Consider the following 21699-nt stretch of genomic DNA (forward strand, 5'->3'; position numbering starts at 1 on the left):
TATTTTGCACAAACGACGTTAGTATTTTATATAAAATGACCATATTACCCTTACTTTTGCCTGCAAAAAGACGAAAAACCCTTTTCTTCAAGACGAACATCACTGCCATAACGTAAAAGACGAGAAAACCCTTTGCTTTGACCAACACAACCATAAAATAAAATAATTTAAAAATATTTATATTAAAAATGACACATTTAAAATTAAAAAAAAAATTAAAAAAATTTTAATATTTAAAATATTAAAAAATACAACACATAAATGTATGAAATATAATGCACATTAAAATAAATAAAAAATATTTAAAATACAAAATATGTACCCTAAAAAAATAAATTCAAAAAATTTCAAAACTTATAACAAAATAAATTTTTTCTTTTCAAAACTCATAACTCAAAATACAACTCCACACTCAAATCATGACTCTAAAAATAATTTTAAAAAATAAAATATATTTTTTTAATTTTTTCTTTTAAAATAGAGTTTTGGAAAAAGTTTGGTTTTGAGTTTTGAATTGAGTTTTAAATTTGTGTTTAGTTATGAGTTTTTGAAAATAATTTTTGAATTGAGTTTTGAGTATAAACATGTTCCGAAAAATATTTTTTTTAGAAACATATTTGGTTTTCTTTTAGAATTACAATTCCAATTAGAAATTTTCAAAAATCTTTTCAAAACTCATAGAATCTTAACCAAATATAGAGTTTTGAAAATAGTGTAGAGTTTCGAGTTATGTGTTTGGGTATAATGTTTGAAAATAATTTTTGAATTGAGTTTTATGGTTTTGTTGGTCAATTCAAAAATTATTTGCAAAACTCATAACCAAGCAAACTTAAAAAAATACAAACTTATGTTAAATATATTTTTTAAATATTAAAATTTTTAAATTTTTTTATTTTATTTTATTTTATAAATATATTTTTAAATATTTTAATTTTTTTATGTGTTTTGTTATGATTTGAGTGTAGAGATTTGAAAATAGTGTGGAATTTCGAGTTATGTGTTTGGGTAAAATGTTTGAAAATAATTTTTGAATTGAGTTTTATGGTTGTGTTGGTCAATTCAAAAATTATTTTCAAAACTCATAACCAAACACAAACTTAAAAAAATTCAAACTTTTTAAATATATTTTTTAAATATTAATGTTTTTAAATTTTTTTATTTTAAATATTTTATTTTATTTTATAAATATATTTTTAAATATTTTTAAAAAAATTTATGTTTTTGTTATGATTTGAGTGTAGAGTTTTGAAAATAGTGTGGAGTTTCGAGTTATGTGTTTTGTTATGATGTTTGAAAATAATTTTTGAATTGAGTTTTATGATTGTGTTGGTCAATTCAAAAATTATTTTCAAAACTCATAACCAAACACAAACTTAAAAAAAATACAAACTTATGTTAAATATATATTTTTAAATATTAACAAATTTTAAATATTTTATTTTATAAATATATTTTTAAATATTTTAATTTTTTTGTTATGTGTTTTGTTATGATTTGAGTGTAGAGTTTTGAAAATAATGTAGAGTTTCGAGTTATGTGTTTGGTTATGAGGTTTGAAAATAATTTTTGAATTGAGTTTTGAGTTATATGTTTAGTTACGATTTGAGTCTGAAATTGTATTTTGAGTTTAAAATCTTAAAATTAAAAAATTAAAATATTTACAAAATAAAATAAAATATTTAAATAAAAAAATCAAATTAAGTGTTTACATTGGGCACTTTAGTATTTACATTATAGGCATTATAGGCACTTGAGGGCATTTTAGGTATTTTTGTGTTTACAGTTGATGACATCAGCAGGGTCGGCTAGGTGCATAAACGGCGGTCAAATTTTGGGGGAATCTTGACATTGTCAGGTAAAGTAGGGGAGGTTACTGTAATTATTCAAACTACAGGGGAGGTCCCTGTATTTGTCAGAAACCTCAGGGGAGGTAAATGTAATTTACCCAAAATAGTTTGATTATGACTGTTGATAAAAAATACAGATATCGAGTTATGAGTTGTATATTTGATTATCAATTATAGGTTGAATTAAGTTTTGAAAACTCATCACTAGATAAATTTTCTTATTTCACATGCCACACAAAACTTTCAAAACTCAATTCCACATGCAATTCAAAACTCAATTCAACACTCTATTCAAAACCCATAACCAAACAAATTTTCTACACTCAAATTATAATTCCACAACTCACAAACTCAAAATACAACTCATACTCTCAAATCATATTTACAAAACTCTACTAAACGCAACCTTTAATTAGATACTTGGCAAACGGGCGAGATAAAAGGAATATGGGTCGGAGGTCCATCTGATTAGGTTCGGGTCGAATGAGCTTTGAACAAGGATTGTCTAGTCCAATTTGGGCAGACTCAATTCGAGCAACCTGAACCTAGTTTGAATTTTTTTAGAGCTTGAATAAGATATTTAAAAATTAGTACAAGTTTTGGCAAAAATTCAGAAGCCTGAATTAAATTTAGACAGACTTGGACAAAGACGTCAAATAACCCGAGCAACCAAAACCTGAATTATACATATATAGATATATAAAAATATTAAATATACCTATAAATTATTAGTCATTACATGATATTAAAGTAATTTAGATTATCAAATTATATTGAATATATATTTATATATACAAATAACATAAAATCTGATTTGTTTTTTTGTTTTTTTGTTTTCACTCGTAAATTGTAGAGACTATTATAGCAGCATCTTTCTTACGTTATATAAAATATTTGTTTTGATAGTATTAATGATTTTCTATAATAAAAAAAATGTAAATATAATAAAATTTTAATAATTTAATAATGTAGTTAAAAAAAAGAATTGAAATTCATTTACAATTCGGGCAACTCGAGCAATTTGAGTTTATCTTGGGTGGGGTTTGGGCTTGCAACCACGGGTTGCAATTCGGGCCTAACGGGGCTGTAGAAATCCTAATTTTTGTAATTACCATTAAATCCCTAACCATGAGTTTATTTCAATAAAGCCATTGAATTTCCTCTTAATTGCACTTTAAACCCTAGAATCGGAAAGTATTGCGGATTAATTCGAGTAAACCCTAATCGATCCCGTAGATTAATAATCACCTTTAAAATCCTATTATTAATTATTAGACCCTATATTTATAGATTAATCACTTTAAAATCTTAATTCTCGGTAATGCCGTTTTTGTTCGGTTTCTTGCCTTTGTTTACACATTAATTTAACGGGACCCAAATTTATTATTCTAACTATTTTCTAATGTTAGTATATTGTATACTAAATATCAAGGTTTCATAAATTTATACTTGGTCCCTATATACTTTTATTTTATTTCATTCCAAACCTTAATTGTAATATTTTCTTAATTAATTTACTTATGCCTATTATTTTATATTTATAAATACAAATATCTTATATATATATATATATATATATATTTCTTGGAGCCCAAATTGTTGGTCATGTGATAGATGAAAGGGTCTTGATGGCAACTTTGACAAATTGCACTTATAGAACTTAGTCCTTGAGAAACCTCTCAATCATTCCCTATATATATGTGCACATTTCTCCTCCCTCATTTTACACATTTTTCAGCCATGCACTAGAGGAGTGAGAGCATATTATCTTGGAAAGAGAGAGAGAGAGAGAGAGAAAAGAGAAGTAGAAAAAGAAGAATTGTGTTGAGTCTTGTACAACAAAGGTGTTTACATCACCTCTTCTCTCAAGTTCTTTTACTACTTGTTTTTCCCCTTCTAATACATGCTCTTTATATATATATATATATATATATTGTAATCTAGGCCTACACTCTTGTATAAATGTGTATTAATCAAGAAATTGTATGTTTCTATTTCTTTCTTAAATTTCTAGCAGCAAATCTTTTCCTTATCTTGAATTTGTTTTCCTATCAAAACTCCATAAACTCAAAATCTGCTTTTATGGTGTAATATTTGGTATGTGTAGAGTATGTGATAATTTTAGTAGGACCTACGGATGTATGTTTATAACCTAAACAATTTTTCTAAGTTTGTTACTCATAGAACCAGAAAAATAGTCAACTTTCTCTATTTTTATAAAATTCCAGAAAAATAATCTTGAGTCCACTTTTATGTTAAAATCTTAATCTTGGTGTTATATTTTAACTAAAATTTGTTTGAACTCAAAAGAACGAGGGATTCGAGAGAAAAACCGATTTGCGTAATAGTCAACGAATCTGGATAGATCTTGGTAATTATGAATTATTTTAAAATCTAAAATACCTATCCTACTTTCGCAAATTGAGTTTGAAACTAGACTTGTTTATCTACAAACTCACATGAGGCCAGGTACTTAGGGCCAATAAAAGTATTTTTTTCATAATTATTTTCAAACTGGTTCAAATCTGGAAATCTGTAAATTTGTGTTAATATGCTCTTATTTGGTTTGCAACTCTTATATTCTACATTTCTTGAATGTTTTAGTCTTGATATGTAATCTATGATAAATTGTGAATTTGCCTTACCATGAATAAATTACTTGTTGTTTAATTTGGATTCGTAATTATATTAACCATGCTTTGCTATAATTGATAACATAATGCACTTAATAAAGGGGAAATCAAATGGGATGGTAATGAATTGCAATCATTATATTAAATTTTATGAGATAATGAATGATGGATTCAAGAGTATGATATAGAAGAATGTGTTCACTTTTTGTGAAGTATTGCGCAAGTGTGCTTTCGAACCCTAACATAGCACGGGAAGTATTCTGGCTGCTTAACGAAAATGGGAGGCATAAGGGTGGTAGTGAGAGTCTCACATAGGGAAAGTATCCCTAGAAGCCCGTTCCCTTGGGACAGACCGTGATATCACTACTCGCGTATGTAACCTAGGTGCGTGGGCATCATTGGTAATTGTGCGGTAAGCGACGCACTGGTGGTTATGCGGTAAGCGACGCGTCGGTATTGTATTAACCAATGGGGAGTCAAAATTGCCTATGGCCAGTCTTAGTGGTTGGATATGAATGGCATTCCACGGGCAGTTGCCTAGAACTAACTAAAATTGACTATTATTCATGAGAACTGAAATTTAATTATAAGCTTTGCTTAATTATTGCTTTCGTTGTATGTTATGATCATGCCATTATGTTGCTTGTGTATTTGGAATGGGAAAATGGTCGGGGTGTGTGTGTTTCAAAGCTCATGGCGTTTTATGCTAGGTGAAGGCGAGTTTTATACTGAGAACGAAATCCCTAAAAGTTTTGAGGAACCATGGCTGCCTTAGAGATTAGATTTTATAATTCCTGTATTTTAGATAACCTTTTTGTATCAAGGAATTGATTTGTATTTAAAGACTTGATGAATTTTATCTGTAACTATTATTAATATTTTTTTTAGTGTAATTATTTGTATTTTGTATTTAAAAATGATATGTATCCGTTAGTTAAACCCCGGTGTATCGTTATATTATATTATCAAAATTTGGGGCGTCACACGGGCTTAGGCAAATCTCAGCACAACTTAAATTAGGCTTGGACAACCTCCCAACCCACCGAACCCGCCTAGGTTACGCCCCTAGTCTCGTCTCCCACCAAAACAGCCCAATTTGGTCCGTTAGACCCGTTATGAGAAGTGTTTTTTGTTTTTGCTTATTTTTGTCTTTACACTGTATTTGAATGCAAGATTTGAGAATGTATTTTTTAAAAAAAAATAAATGAATAAAATATACTTATATTTTATATAATTTTACACATTCTTTTTATTTCTCTTTTCAAATCATTCAATCAAATACTGCGTTAATGATTTTTTTGTTTCAAAATTTTCAAAATGTTTTAGGTTTCTATATTTGAAAATTTATAAATTTTTTAAAAGAATTCAAAAAAATAAAAATAAAATCATAAAGACAAAAATAATTCAAAATAAATAACTTTTTTTTAAAATTTTATTTTTGGCTTTAGTAATTTTTTTGGAATTTTTCAATTTTTTTTTTTAAATTCGTATCGACAAAACAGACAAAAAAAGTAAAAAAAATTTACTTAATTTTTTTAAAAAAATCACTAAAACAAAAACACATGTGACTCCAAAAAAAAAAAAAAATTTTGTGACCCCCCCCCCCAAAAAAAAGGGGGCCATAATGGGATTGGTTCATTTTGTTGGTTTATTATGATAGGTTGAAATTTTAGTCAAAAAAATTATTATAGAAAACGTTAAACCAATCCCTTTATATATATATTTTAAAATATTTTCATAAAAAAATATTTAAAAAATTTATTTCCCAAAACAATCCACAATCTACTTTGTTTATAATTATAAAATTTTAAATAGTTTGATGAATGAAAAAATATATATTTTGATTAATTGTTATTAGATATGACAATTACTAGATGTAGAAGACACCTTGAAAACAAAAAAAAAGAAAAAAAAGAAAAGTGACAATGTTCCCAACAAACTTTATGTTAATAGACAGATATATAATATATTTATTGTTTGTTATTTAAATGTTTGTATTAACAAAAAATTTGGTTTGAATCAAATCAAAAAACGACAGTAAAAATCAATTTTTACAAATAGAAATTCAATCAAGCAATGTGGTTGGTGTCCTATGCCTTAACAATTTCAAGAACTTCTTTGGAGGTTGCAATGTGAAGAAACAAAGTATAGACACACTAGAATTGGTAATAAAATTAAAACTTGTCACTCAATTGCATTAATTAAACAATAAGCACAATCTTTGTTACACAATCAACAAGTATTAAAATGGTTACAAGAACTAACTATTAATCTACTCCTAAATTAAGATAATCTAATCTTAAATTAAGGTAGACTACTCCTAAATAAAGGACTCTGATGAGTTTGATGTTTTGTTGATCATTTCTTCTCGTATCTCCCTTGGTCTTTTATAAGCATATTTTCAAATAAAAACTGCCCAAAGCAGTTCTTTAAAACAGTTATTCAAAACCAACCCACAGTTTCTTGAATCAATCCACATTCTTAGCATAAAGTAACACGTGTTCATCTTTCAACTTGTCACCAAGGAGTGTCTTCCCATGTTCCACTTTTCTTTCCTTGGTGCTATGACCCACTATGCTTTGAATCACCTCATTCAGTTTCCAAGCCACACGTTGTTCTAGAGCCATGATGCTACGATCCACGTTGTCACTTTCCTCTCACGTAAGCTTAGAAAGACTGCTAGCAATAACAATAATAATAATAATGATAAGAATAAAACATAATTATGGCCATAGTAAATTTTTGAAGATGGTCATAATCTAAATCGACAGATCAAAATTGACAAGTCACAATCAATGAAATTAGATTTGGCCATAATTGACAAATCACAATCAATTAAACGAGATTTGGTCATAATCGACAAGCTATAATCGTCAGACAATCAATTTTTTGTGTCAATAGTTTGTTAGTACAAAATTTTGACTTTATATTTTCTATCGAATAAATTGTAATCTATCAAACACTCAAAATGTTCTCTCTATTTCACTATGCTTAGGTTGAATTTTTTGCCAAATTTCTATTTAAAAGGTTAGGGAGGAGGAACAAAGGTGTAGTATAAAAGGAAGGGGTCGAGACAAGAGAGTGATGGGAAAATGAGGGGGTGTAATAGGAAGAGAAGTTGTTTGGAGATTGTTTGCACTATAAATAATTTTATCGTCGATTATGGTCTATTGATTGTATAAATTATGACTAGATTTAAAAATTTTATTACTTATTATTATTATTATGCAATAAAATATTTAAAATTAAGAGAAGTTATGAAGATTTAATGGATGGAAAACAAGTGACAATGTAAAAAGATGAAATTTATGAGTAGTTATTTGGTTGCAAGGTGGTTAATACTATATTTTTTTATAAATTGCCATTTATGATTATATTGTAATGATCTTCAACAAATCAAATACATACCTCGATTTTTATTTCTTTTCTATCATAGGAGTAGATACTATATAGATATAAGTAGTTTTAATGTACTTTACCTGTAATTTGATTATTTATTTAATCATTTTACTTGATCATCTTATTTTGTCTTTCTTTTATATTTTATGTTTTTATTGTCATTATTTTTATTTAAAGAAAGTTATTGAAACCTTTAAAGCATAGAATTTCAACACAATTGTTTAATTATTATGTTCTTTAGTAAAGTTTAAGCTAAGACTTTGTCGATCCAAACTTAATGAAAATTTTACTAACAGAAATATATGAAAGATGAACAATTGCAATACATGGGAGCTGATGGTTGGAGAAAAGGGAAAAAGAAGATGATGAGTAACTGTGCTCGATGATGGTGAGTGTAGTGGTGTGACGAGAAGAGCGATGATGGTGATAGTATGTGATAGTGTGAATAGCTAAAAGGGAAGACGTAATAAGAGAAGTTGACAAAAGACAAATTTTGAGTAGTACTCGTTAACAAAAATGTTAGTGCCGCATACGATGTTAAGAAAATAAATACAAAAAAATTTATGTTGCCATTTGGTAATTGACTTTTAAAATTTGATTTTTTGGTTATTTTAGTTCTGGTTAAAAAGTTCGTTTGGATTGACTTTTTAGATTTTTTTGATTTTTGTCAGGAAAAAAGTGAAATGATTATAATTTAGATCTAACATTTTATCTTATTAACTTTTTAACCTATTTTACATTTTAGTAACTAATTTAGCAAAAGAGTCCATTGCCAAACAAAATCTATTTATATATTTTTTATAAAGAGATATGGCATACATTAAAATTATAGGAAATAACCCAACCCCTCCTCACATTAACTTGTAAAAAAATAAACAAAAAAAATGTATAAAGTATAATTTTGTTTTTATATTAATTGATTTTGGTATAACCGTAACACATATGGCCGTCTTAGCTCAGCTGGTAGAGCGCGTGGCTTTTAACCACGTGGTCGTGGGTTCGATTCCCACAGACGGCGTTTTCTAGTTCATTTTTAACTAATAGTATTTCAGTTCAGGCCAAACGTGGCATAAGCCGGATTAAGAAGATGAAGGGTCAGTACTGCTCGACAGTCTCGTCTCTCTCTATCCTCCTCTCTCCTCCGTTGAAGCTCTCTGCAACTTCAAGTTCTTCACCAAAATCAAAATCATCATCATCATCATCACTGAAAAGAAGAGCTATATCTCTGTCGGCAATCTCAACGGCCTTGTCTGTTTTGATTATACCCAATTCCAAATCAAGTTGTTGGTCGAAACCTGAGTTCTTGGAGCTCCAAAATTCAGGCGGAGTCAAGGCTTTGGATCTTCGCATTGGTGATGGTGACCTCCCCTTCGATGGCGACCAGGTGCGTACAAAATGGGTATTCTAGTTATACATTTTTAGAGGTCGGATTGAATGGTTTTTGGATTAATGATCAAGATCCTAATTAAATTTTGCCTATCTTTATGCTATGATATATATATATATATACACACACACATTACAAACCAACATGTTCATGGGTGGTTGGGCTTCAAAATAATTTTTTTAAAATTTGGTTGGGCATATGTATAATATGATTCCCAACAAAATCATTTCAACTTATGTACAAGTTACTGTGTTGATCCTTTGGTTTTACTCATTGAATCTGTTCATTTTAAATCTCAATTACACTTTTTTTTTTCCCTTTTCCCCTTTCATTTGGCAGTAGATTTTACTCTTTCAATTTGATCTTGTTGCTTTGGTGCTTGTTTATGATATTTTTATAATATTGTTCCTTGGTTTTTGAGTTTACAACTCTGACCATATGATTGGAGTCTTCCAACTTAAAACCCAAGACGTAATTTATTTATTTTCATGTGAAGTTTTTAGAAATGGGTTTTAATTTTCCGAGGGAAAGAAGTGAAAACAACTTTGCTGTGTTATCTAAAATCACAAGAGATGAGATAAAACTCAAGATGGTTCAAGGTTGATATGAAGAGTTTTGGTGTTAACTACCTAAATTTTGATCCAACTTATTTCTGTGATAATCTCAAGTTTGAATCTTGTGGGATAAATCTCAGCCGTGTTGGATATTTATACATTTCCACTTGTCCTTGCGTAGGATTACAAATGAACAGAGTCGTTCGTTCGTGAATAGGTTTGAGTTCGGTTCGGTAAGAACTCGTTTGAATTCGATTCGTTAAATATTTTTTGGGGAACTTACTGATAAGTCCCATGTACCAAGTTCAAGATCCAGTTAATCCCAAAACAAAACACTTATACCAATTAGTCCAATACATTTTTAATTGTTACCAATTTTTTTTTTTTTAATTTACAAACACTGTTCACATCTTACTACCGTCGGACTTCCATTTAACAGTTGTCGAAGACTCACCGAAATGTCTAGAATATTGCCGGAAAAAAAAAATTAAAAAACATGTTATGAAACTGTAAAATTTTACAGTTCTAAAGAATGTTATAAAACTGCAAAATTTTACAGTTTTAAACCATGATTCATTCCAGCACCAAAAAAAAATTTTGAAACTGCAAAATTTTACAGTTTTCACCGCCTGTAACTAAAACTCGAAAACTACTTGTTCAGAATTTGAAAATTTTCTCTATTAGAACAGAAAAACAGAAGTGTATAGCAGAGAAAAAAAAAAGAGATCGAAGGAGAAAGGCGGATGTAGAGAGAGGATTATACTCCGGCAACTATTTTTTGTTTAGATCTAGCCAAATCTGATGTAGATCTACTCAGATCTGATAGATCTGAGTAGATCTACACCAGATCTAAGTAGATCCACTCATCTTCTTCGTTGAAAATATATATCTTCGCCGTCGGTGAGAGTGAAATCACGAGTTGATTTCGATGGTTGGCAGTTATCAGTAAACCCCGATCAATGGAGAAAGATATGAACACTTGCACCATCGTCTATGACGAAGACGATGAGAGAAAAATGTAGAAAAAAAGAGAAAGAAGAAAACGTAAAAAGGGAGGAAAAAACCAGAGAGATGGAGGAAAGGACTTTTGGGTGTACCCAAAAAGTTATGGGATTAAATGGTGTCCACATGTTCCACATGGGACCTGTGGGTAATTTCCCCATTTTTTTTTTGCGTTCGGGCTCGAGCTCATTAAATTTTTAATAAAGAATTCCAAACATACTAAATTTCGGCTCGTTAACTGGCTCGTTTAATATTTATTATTTATATATTAAATAATGTAAAAATATGTATAAAATATATTTAAAAAATATAAATATAAATAATAGTAAACTATAGATAGTACATTTATATAATAGTAGTAGTATATATTATTATTTCAATAAAATATTGATTTTTTTTTTTAGAATGTTCATATATATTGTATAATAAAAATTTTAATTGTAACTTCAGTATTATATGCTCATATGAATTTATAAGTTTTTGACTCGTTAAGGTTCGTGTACAGGCTCGAGCTTGAGTCAAGCCTAAGCCAACTCGGCTCGAGCTCGGTTCTTTAAATTTTTATTGAGCTTGAGCTCGAGCTGAATCTCAAGTTCGTTAAAATTTTAATAAATAAGTCTAAACATACTAAAGTTCGGCTCGGCTCGGCTCATTTGCAGCCCTATCCTTGTGTAATTGAACTTTGCCATCTTATTTAGACAATGTGTAGCTGCTGCACTGGACTATCCATATCCTTCCCAGCGCTTTCTCCATAAGCCGTACAACCCACCCATTGTTGTTGGTCAGAGAAAGCCTATCAGAATAGATGATCACCTTCCTCCCGACAGTGCCTGAACAACTGCCTGACCTCCTAGTCCTCTGCTTGGAGCGGCCCTGTCTCTAACAGGACATACACTATGCTTTAGGTTTTTGCTACATCGTTCATAAAAGGCTGGGACATTCAATGAGATATTGAGGACTAGGGGGTTGGGACCATTTGTACAACACTTGGTGCACATATTATACGACTGGATTCAATTGTAACTTGACTTGAAGTTTAGGGGATTGACTGAGACAATTAAAAAAAGGTCGGGTAAAGTGAGACTAGGTGTAAAGTGTTGGGGGTACAAAAGTGTAATTTGCCTGGTGCACAAATTTTACATGCTTAAACAGTGTTTGTTTAGGATCTATAACGGGCCATTTGCAACCATTTCAGTGTGACTACATGAAATGTTTTCAACCAATCTGAATAAACTAATTCATGTTTCTTTACAATTTTGATTGTAAAGGTGGCAATTCATTACTACGGAAGGTTGGCAGCAAAACAAGGATGGCGCTTTGATTCAACATACGATCACAAAGATGATACTGGTGAATCAATTCCATTCATCTTCATCCTTGGATCAGGCAAAGTAAGTCCTAAAGGCAGTTCCAATATATGTCTTACATTCTCTGGCTTACATTGTTGTTTTGGTTAAGAAAAAATACTTCAAATTCAACTGTCAGACATGAAACACTTATGGTGTATACCATGGATAAAAATGTTCCCAAAAGCCAAGGTATTGGTTCCATACAATGAATTATGCTTCTCCATTCTCCTCCAAACAAAGTGGTTGGAAGTTCGTTAATGTCTTTTGTTATCTAAAATGGCTGATTTCCTGTTTTTGGGACAAAACAAGAGCCTAGACAGCTGAGTCCAACTATTGACAAAATAATATAATGGTTACTACAGACTTGACCCGCAAAATATGGAATTCTTGACACAGCCTTGAGGAGCACATAATGTTTAATGTCTGAATGTTGCAGGTTATATCAGGGATTGAAGCAGCAGTAAGATCAATGAAAGTAGGTGGCATACGTCGAGTCATCATCCCACCATCCCAAGGATATCAAAATACATCTCAAGAGCCCATACCACCTAATGTAAGCTCTTGTGTTTATATAATTGACTTTGTTCTTGTAATTTGTTCTTGGTACTAGTGTTATATCTAATTTATATAAATAATAAGGATAAATAATCACTTATGAAAGGGTGTACGTCTACAGTTTTTCGATAGGCAAAGGCTGTTTACTACGATTTTCAATCCAACACGTCTTGCCAATGGAGAAGGCTCAACATTGGGGACTCTTATATTTGATATTGAGTTGGTCAGCCTCAGACATCGGTGACAACTTTCTTTACTCTGCAAACGATTTCTCATGTCTACCACAAAGCTACGCGTAGACAGCTTCTTGGTGCCTTTTGCAACATCACCTACCAACATTTCTCTTCCATCTTTTGGAGTATATAGTAGTTTTTTGTTATCAAAACTTGTTTATTCTTATTAATGGATATTTTTAACTAATTGATTGCAAATATTTTTGGCCAATATACCGACTGTGCATTGCGGTTACACTCTTTCAAAGTTCAAAGTTTGTGAGTTATTATTATTGCAGGCTTGGATTGGTTCCCCTTTTTATGTCAAACTTCTTGTTGCTACAACTGAAATTGATCATGATGGGTTGATAGTGATGATAATAGCATGTAATATTACAGCCTGATGATATTTTCATGAGCAATAAAAAGTGGAAAACAGGCAGTTCAAAAAGAATTATGCATTTAAAACAATCAAATCCAAATCCACTTATTAATAACGGATTTAAGTAAGTTGAGTTGAATTGGATACAAATTGGATAATGAACCTGACCAACCCTTGTACTTCATTGATTTTATTCCCAAATAGATGGTGATGTTGGTGGCGATAGATGGAGGTAGGGCCGGGGCCGGGGCGTGGTAGTGGAGGTGGAGTGGTAGTGGAGTTATGGTGTGGTCAAGGAGTTGGTGCTTGCCTAAACTAGTATCCCCATATCTAACTCATTTAAACATAATTTTATTTGGGTTTGCAATATACAATTCATTTATTAATTTGGACACCTTTAAATGGGTATAATTGAATGGATTGCGGTTTTAGGCTGAGTTTGCAATCTCTATGAGCAATGTTCTATATTATTACATGGAAAATATGTTGTCCTCCCTTTTCTCCTCGATAATCTCTATTGAAAGCAAGGAATTCACAAGTCTCCCTTAAGGGAGGTGATGCAAAATGCAATGGAAAACCAATAACATAGATAATGTTGGAGTTTATTGTATTTTTTTTAAATCTCAAGAGGTCATGCAATTCACTTTTGCAAATTCAAGGGTAGTGTAGTTTGCACAAATCATGATAACCTGGCAGAGATCCAAACTGTGAAACTAAGCCGCTTAAATTGTAATACATAAAAAAATTTGAGCCACACTACAACAATTTGAGCTCAAGAATGTATAAACTAGACTCTTCTTTAATTTACACAACCACTTTGTGCGATTAGCACTTTCCACTTGACTACTGAGAGCAATTTGTGTACGAGATCCGCACTAAGTTGACAACGTTCTTCTTTGCGATGTAAAGATGAGCCAAGTGATCTATCTTCTGCAAAACAAAGCACTGTCAATACTATCCAGCTGGAGGACGCTCCGAGACTTAACAAAGATTTTTTCCAAGGGAAAGACAGTACAGAGTTCTTGTGGGTGTGTATTGCGTACCTTAGGTTATGAGGTTGGGGCCTCTGACCAGCCATGTGGCGCAAGTTGGTAAGACCTAGCAGAAGCATTGTCAACGTGGCTGACCTGGGCCCGATGCTTCTTCTTCAGCTCATTTTTCCTCCCTCAACTGGTAAGACAAAATAATTGCTCGCTTGTAATTTGGCAACATTATATCTGCATAATCATATATATGGAAAGAAACCATTAATATTTCCACTGTGAGAAACTTTAGCAGATCACTTCAGACTCCAGGAGTGTGCTTTTTTCCAGTTAGAAAGCAAAGAAATTTGGATTTCAGAACTTTTATCGATTGACATTATATATATGTTTTGTTTTTTTATGCACATCAAAATATGAATTACTCAACAGTAAATGAACTTAATTTGAGAATTGAGAAATTCATATTGTTTGTTGCAATTTAAAACTCACCTTTAAGATTATCCTTCAGCTCATTGAGCAACCGAGCAGAGCATTATTGTATGCATTTCGTGATTGCATGTATGCATTTTCCCATCAAATCTGCTCTTATGCTCTCACTCAACCGACCCCTGTAGATTCCCAAAATTAGAATCAGAAGAAAACCATTAAAACATATATACATGCCGTGGCGCAGCCAGGAATTCAGCAACATATTAATCACAACATTGAATATCTTTTTTATAATAAGCAACAAGATATTATTAAACTTGAACATTCTTTTATTTATTTTTATTTTTTTGAAATGCTAGCAAGTCCCCCTTGATCATTGTTTAATATTGTAATTAGGGTGAAAAGTGCTTGAAAATTTTATATAGACTGTCCTCCGTGAATTGCAGAGTGGTCATAACATAAGCCATCAAAGAGACCCCCAAATCTTTCACAACTCGAAAGTCAAAAAACTACTTTCTGGAAGAAAAATCAGTGATTTGTTTCAAGAAATCAAAATTAAAACCCATAGCATCCCATAGGTACACAAATTAAACATAATTTGAGGCACATGAGCCTTTATCATCCACAAGCCATGATATGAAATAATTACATATCAACCTCAATTGGTAAACAAATCTGAATTCCAATGAATCAAACATATAAACAAAGCTCACATGAAATTAGTAAAATTGGGTAAAGAAGACAGAGAAGGGGATCAAAAGTCAAACCTGGCCGCACTTTAGTGTTGTTGAGCTCCTTATTGGTTGCGCAATACTTGTGTATTACCCAATTAGTCCTCTGCCCAATGGGATTCCCATTATAGAAGGCCAAAGTCTTCTTCATGCCAATTACAGTCTTCACTGAACAGACTCGTAAGGATACCATACACTAGGCTTCGCTGAGTATATCAAACTACGACCAGGTTTCTTTTTTACCCCCATTTCAATCATTTGGCTCCTTAAAAATGAAACATCCAACCACCGATCTGCTGCTGCATAGATGTCTGACAACAACACATAACTACAAGCATTGTGAGGCTCAATCTCAAAAAGTTGAGCAGCTATCTCCTCCCCTAATTCAATATCATTATGTAGCTTACAAGCCCCAAGAAGTGCACCCCAGGCACCAGCATGAGGTTCCACGAGCATTGATTTCAATAGCTCATAAGCTGCTCTTAGCTTTCCAGACCGGCCAAGAAGATCCACCATACAAGCATAATGATAAGTTGAAGGAACTAGAGAGTATTCATTTATCATAGAATCAAAAAATCGGCAACCCTCTTCAACAAGTCCTGCATGACTACAAGCATTCAGAATGACTGTAAAAGCCACATCATCTGGAGTAATGCCTTCATTTATCATCCTACGAAAGAGGGAAACTGCCTGAACACCGTGCCCATGAATTGACAGGCCTTGTATCATAGAACAAAAACAAATCAAATCCCTCTTAGGCATCTTCTCAAATAACATTGTTGCTCTACCCATATTCCCACACTTTGCATTCATGTCTATAAGAGCTGCAAGAACATGAACTTGATGGAGGTCAAGTGAGCTTTGGCTCACATAAGAATCAACCCATTTAGCCTGTTCCAAACTACCGGTTTGGGAACAAGCAGACATCAAGCTAACCACTATGAACTCATCCGGTTTAATGTTCATCGACTGCATTTTAAGAAAAATTTCAACAGCCTCGTTAGGCTGACCATTCTGAACATACCCAGATATCAACGCTGACCAAGAAACAATGTCCTTCACCGGAGATTGATCAAACAAAAACCTTGCTGAAGCCATGTCACCAGCCTTGGCAAACCCATCAATCATTGCCGTGAACGAAACCACATTCCTCTCAGGCATTTCATCAAACAACTTCCTAGCACTCTTCAAATCACCAAATCTCACAAACCCACTAATCATGGCATTCCAAGAAACCATATTTCTCTTAGGCATTACATCAAATAGCTTCTTTGCTTCAATCAAATCACCTGCATTCACATACCCAACAATCATAGAAGTCCAAGAAACCTCATTTCTCACACACATTCCATCAAAAACCTTGCGCGCAAACTCAATCTCTCGACACTTTCCATACAAATCAACCAAACTCGACCCAACAAAAACATCGTGCTCAGTACCGTACCTCACGATCAACCCATGAATCGCCTGACCTTCCTTTAACGCCAATTCGCTCGAACAAGCTTTGAGCAATGAGGGAAAAGTATATTCGTCAGGAACAACATTCCCACTCTGTTTCATTCGAAGAAAAACTGATATACATTGTGCGAGAGACGAGTGTTTGCAGTACCCTTTGATGAGAGTGTTCCATAGATAGATATTGGGTTGCAAAACGCGATCAAATACGCTGGATGCGTAAGAAATGTTGGAAAAGAGTGAGGTACAGAGAGAGATGAATCGGGTAATGACGAAGTGGTCTTGCTCTGCGCCTTTGTGGATGATTTGAGTGTGGACTTGTTCGAGGTTTCGGATGCTTTTGCAAGCCGAAAGCAAATTTGGGATTGACAATGGTTTCATGAAGATTGAGCAAAAGCTGACATCGAGATTTCGTTTTTCAATTAGGTCGAATCGGCAGAAACTACAGTTTGTTTCGGTAAATGATTCAAATTGATTGTTGAGAATTCATGGAAGCTTGAAACTCTCAAATCAAACCCTAATGCTCAGGGGTCAATCCAATCCATAGGGGTGTTGAAAGGGCTGCGAGAATAGCTTCGATCAGCAACGGCTCCTTCGTGTTCAAATGTGGCGAATGCCAATTTTACAACCAACCAAGTACATGAGGGGTTTTTTTTTTTTTTTTCACCATCAAAACTAAATAAACATTCAATTTTTATTTATTTATTTATTTATTTATTTTTTCAGATTCACAATCAATTTTTTTTTTCAAAATCTCCAACCAAAGCTAAATATACCTCCAATCTTTTTTTTTATTAGTTTTAAGGTTCACAACTATTTTTTTTAAAATTTTTAAGATTCACAACCAAACCTAAATATACATTCAATCTTTTTTCTTTTGTTTTTTTTATTTTTTATTTTTTATTTTTTAAGGTTCACAACTATTTTTTTTTTTAAGATTCACAACTAAAACTAAATATATATTCAATCTTATTTTATTTTATTTGGCTCAACAATAAAATCAAATACACTTTAATTAACATTGTCACATTATTCTTGCCAAATTTTATGTATATCTAGAATTTTTTAAATTTATTTAAAAAAATTAAGGACACTGTCTAGTGCAGGTTTCGGTTTGCTTTTCTATGTTATTTTATTTTGTTATGTATTGTAATTTTCAGAATGATTTGCTTGTTCTGAAATTTCAATTAACGAGTATAAATCTATTTGTTTTATGTTATCACACAATTTATAAAACATATATATATTTATACAAAATAGGGAAATTGTAGAGAATCGAAACAAGCATGAGTCGTGATTGGTTAGAAATGATAGGTACAAAGATTTATTTGCTAACAAAATAAAAAGGGGATACAAAGTCTTATTAAATAATTTTTTTTAAAATAATTTTTTTTTCTTAGTTATGAACAGATTTAACTGAAATCAACTTGTTTCCCAATGTTATGCTTCATTTATTTAGATAGAAAATATTTTTAAATGAAAAATATTTTTTATAAAAAAATTAAAATATATATTTTTATATTTGGTGGTTGTGGTGATGGAACGAATGTGAAAATAGAGATTGCGACATAGTGGTGGGGTGATGGCGACAGTGATGATGGTAGTGGCTATGGTGATGGTGGTGTGATAGTGAATGTGAGAATAATGGTGATGGTGTTCTGAAATTAGTAAAAATTTAATTGAAAGAATATTTTTTGTTTTTTAAAAATAACAAACAACAAAATTCATAGGGGACTAAAGGAAGAAGATGGGGGATGGATTGGATGTGGTAAGGCATAGATATCTTAAAATGAGTGGTTCAGATTTGCTAAAATGTATAATTAGATTTTGGATAAATTAAAATGAATGACTCAAATTTACTAAGAGAAATATGGTTTAATGTCTAAAATGTCCGTGGCTAAGAGATTAACAAACAATTCCTTATTTATGCTGTGGTGCAATTTAATATCGGTCTTATAACACTTTCTTCAAGCAGGTTCTTTTACATTTTATTTATTCAAACATGCTCTTATAACACTGTAAATAGGTTCTTATAACATGTAAGGGAGAGAGTGAGAGAGAGATGGTTGTAATTTTTTTTTAATCTTCCACGTTCTTCCACATATTTTTTAATTACTAAAACTTATTTGATTGTGTCAAAATTATATATTTGATTATTATAAAACAAATTTTTTAATTAATTAATTAATGTGTATTTGATTTTGTTGTTGAACCAAATAAAATAAAATAAGATTGAATGTATACTTAGCTTTTGTTGTGAACCTTAAAAAAAAAAAATTGTTAACATTAAATATATAAAAAAAAAAGAAAAAAGATTGAAGGTATATTTAGCTAAAACCTTTTAAAATAAATAGAAAAATTAAAAAAAAAAAGTTGTTAACATTAAATATATTAAAAAAGAAAGAAAAAAGATTGAAGGTATATTTAGCTTTTGTTGTAAACCTTGAAAAAAAAAAAATTAACATTAAATATATTAAAAAAGAAAAAAAAAAAGATTGAAGGTATATTTATGTTGTGAACCTTTTTTTTTTTAAAAAAAATAGTTGTTAATATTAAATATAAAAAATAAAAATAGAGATTAAAATGGGTTGGAGAAAATTCAAACCCATTAGAAAATGGGGAGGGTGGTACCCATGGAGAATGGGGAATGGGAAATGAGAAATTTTATTATAGGAGAATGGGGATGGGGAATTAATATCCACCCCATTAACCCCCATTGCCATCCTTATCCATTGGCTATTTTCATTTTTTTTTTTTTGAGATGCATTTTTGCAAAATTTAAAAGAGCTTATATTTATTATTATTTTTTCATTTTTTCTAATTTTTTTTGGACATTTGGTCAAATAATGTCCAATTTTAAAATTTTGTACTAGGAGTTTTAATATATATACTATATATATTTAGGATAACAATAATTTGAAAACTATGGTACCTCATTTATCTTTTATCTGTCTATATTTAGGATAACAATAATTTGAAAACAATGGTACCTTATTTATCTTTTATCTGTCTACATGTTAATTGATTGAATTTTTCGACCACAATGTTCAATTATAATTGGCCGTTATGTTTGGAGTTGTTTTTTTTAATATTCTAAAAAAATAATAATTTAAAGAATTGACTCACTTTTTAAACTATTTAAGAAATTAATCTACTTTTTAAAATCACATTTTGAAAATATAATTTTAAATTGAAATTATATTTTTAACATATAATTTTATCTTGAAATCGCATGTTGAACACCTTCTTTTTAGTGAAAGGTGAGAAAAGGTGCTGACACCCCCAAGTCAAGTATCTGTTAGGGAGCGCGGATTCACGGCCGCCCTACCCGGTAGCCAAACCCAGCAGCCCCCAAAACGACGTCGTTTTGGGGGCAAATTTTCAAAAAAAAAAAAAAACGCAGAGGAAGAGAGGGAGGAAGGAGGGAGAAGAGGGAGAAGAGGGAGGAAGGGCGAGGGAGGGAGAAGAGGGAGGAAAGGGGAGGGAGGACTGGAGGGGGCCATAATCAGTGGGGGAGGAGGAGGAGGAGGAGGAGGAGGAGGCGACGAGCTGCGACGGCCGGCGACGAGCTGCGACGAGCTTCGATGGCGAGGCGAGACGACGATCGGACAGCTGCGACGGCCGGCGAGGCGAGACGACGATCGGATGGCTGCGCAGCCTCCTCCTTCCTCCCTCTGGTTTCCATTCGAAGAGAGAGAAAACGAGAACGAAGAAGAAGAAAAGAAAAAAAAAAAAAAAAAACCCCAAAACGACGTCGTTTTGGGGGGCTGCTGGGTAGGGCGGCCGAGGATCCGGATTCTCTGTTAGGGCCCTCTACGGGTACGGTTAGCTCCCTCTAAAAGAAGGGTTATTTTCTTGATAATCCCTACGGCACCTTTCTCCTGTCGGCATCCCAAAGTCGAGGGCTGTTTTGTTTTTGTTATGATGGACCTAGGATCACCTTTTTTTGTACTGGAAGTTGAGCAAAGGGGGCCATCCCTTCTATGGGATTGGCCAGTGATTACCTTATCGTTTAAGCCTCTGTTTAGGAAGTTGGTTGGCTTTTTGATTTTTTGGTTTTTTTGGTTATTTGAGTCTGGGCTCAAAAACTTTGTTTGGGAAGGACTTTTTGACTTTTTGATTTTTTGGCTTTTTTGACTTTTTTTGTAAGAGAAGAGTGTAATGATTATGAGTTAGATGGAACGTTTTGTCTGTTGTGGCTCAAATAGCCTATTCTGTCTTTTGTGACTCAAAGAGTTAAAAGAGCCCAAATGAGCTCTTCCCAAACGACACCTAAATATCCTACGACTCTTTTATCATGTTGAAAATATAATATATAATAACTCATTATAAATTATATTTTCAACATGCGATTTCAAGGTGAAATTGCATGTTGAAAATGCAATTTCAATTTTAAAATCGTATTTTCAAAATGCGATTTTAGTTTTCCAAATAATTTGAAAAGGGGGTCAATTCTCTACATTGTTTTTTCTTTTTTTAGAATATTAAAAAAAAAACTCTTATGCTTGAGAATAGAGACAAATTACAAATAGAAAGGGTTAAATTGTTATAAATATAATTTTTACTCAATAAATAAAAAATAAAATAAAATGGTCATTTTAACCTCAAAAAAATTGACCCCATCTTTAATGCTTCATGTCCTCCCTTCTTTATAGTTATCACCATTTTTTTTTTTAAACTTTTTTTATCAATTTTAAATATATTTTTACAAATTTTAGATTTGTCTCGACTACAAGAATTTACAAATTAAAGATATTTTTATATTTACAAAATTACTAAAG

General features: G+C 31.7%; 2 protein-coding genes and 1 non-coding gene across 3 annotated transcripts; 2 read left to right on the top strand and 1 right to left on the bottom strand.

Moving 5' to 3' along the window:
• Window positions 1-8824: 8824 nt before the first annotated feature.
• Window positions 8825-8897, top strand: TRNAK-UUU (transfer RNA lysine (anticodon UUU)). Its single transcript has one exon. It is a non-coding gene; the product is annotated as a tRNA-Lys (tRNA).
• LOC114265882 (peptidyl-prolyl cis-trans isomerase FKBP17-1, chloroplastic) lies at window positions 8895-13199 on the top strand. Its single transcript, XM_028206718.2, has 4 exons — window positions 8895-9263; window positions 12091-12213; window positions 12608-12724; window positions 12848-13199. The coding sequence occupies exons 1-4, from the start codon at window positions 8967-8969 to the stop codon at window positions 12968-12970; spliced, it is 660 nt and encodes a 219-aa protein (XP_028062519.2). The 5' UTR covers window positions 8895-8966; the 3' UTR covers window positions 12971-13199.
• Window positions 13200-13878: 679 nt separating this feature from the next.
• LOC114265881 (putative pentatricopeptide repeat-containing protein At5g37570) lies at window positions 13879-17577 on the bottom strand. The gene is made up of 4 exons (XM_028206716.2): window positions 15500-17577; window positions 14793-14911; window positions 14364-14537; window positions 13879-14250 (listed from the first exon to the last, which is right to left on the bottom strand). Exon 1 carries the CDS (start codon window positions 17297-17299, stop codon window positions 15629-15631), a length of 1671 nt encoding a protein of 556 aa, XP_028062517.2. The 5' UTR covers window positions 17300-17577; the 3' UTR covers window positions 13879-14250; window positions 14364-14537; window positions 14793-14911; window positions 15500-15628.
• Window positions 17578-21699: the final 4122 nt, after the last annotated feature.

This window comes from Camellia sinensis, chromosome 9 (genome assembly GCF_055761805.1).
Source record: "Camellia sinensis isolate YWXY chromosome 9, ASM5576180v1, whole genome shotgun sequence".
Classification (NCBI taxonomy): domain Eukaryota; kingdom Viridiplantae; phylum Streptophyta; class Magnoliopsida; order Ericales; family Theaceae; genus Camellia; species Camellia sinensis.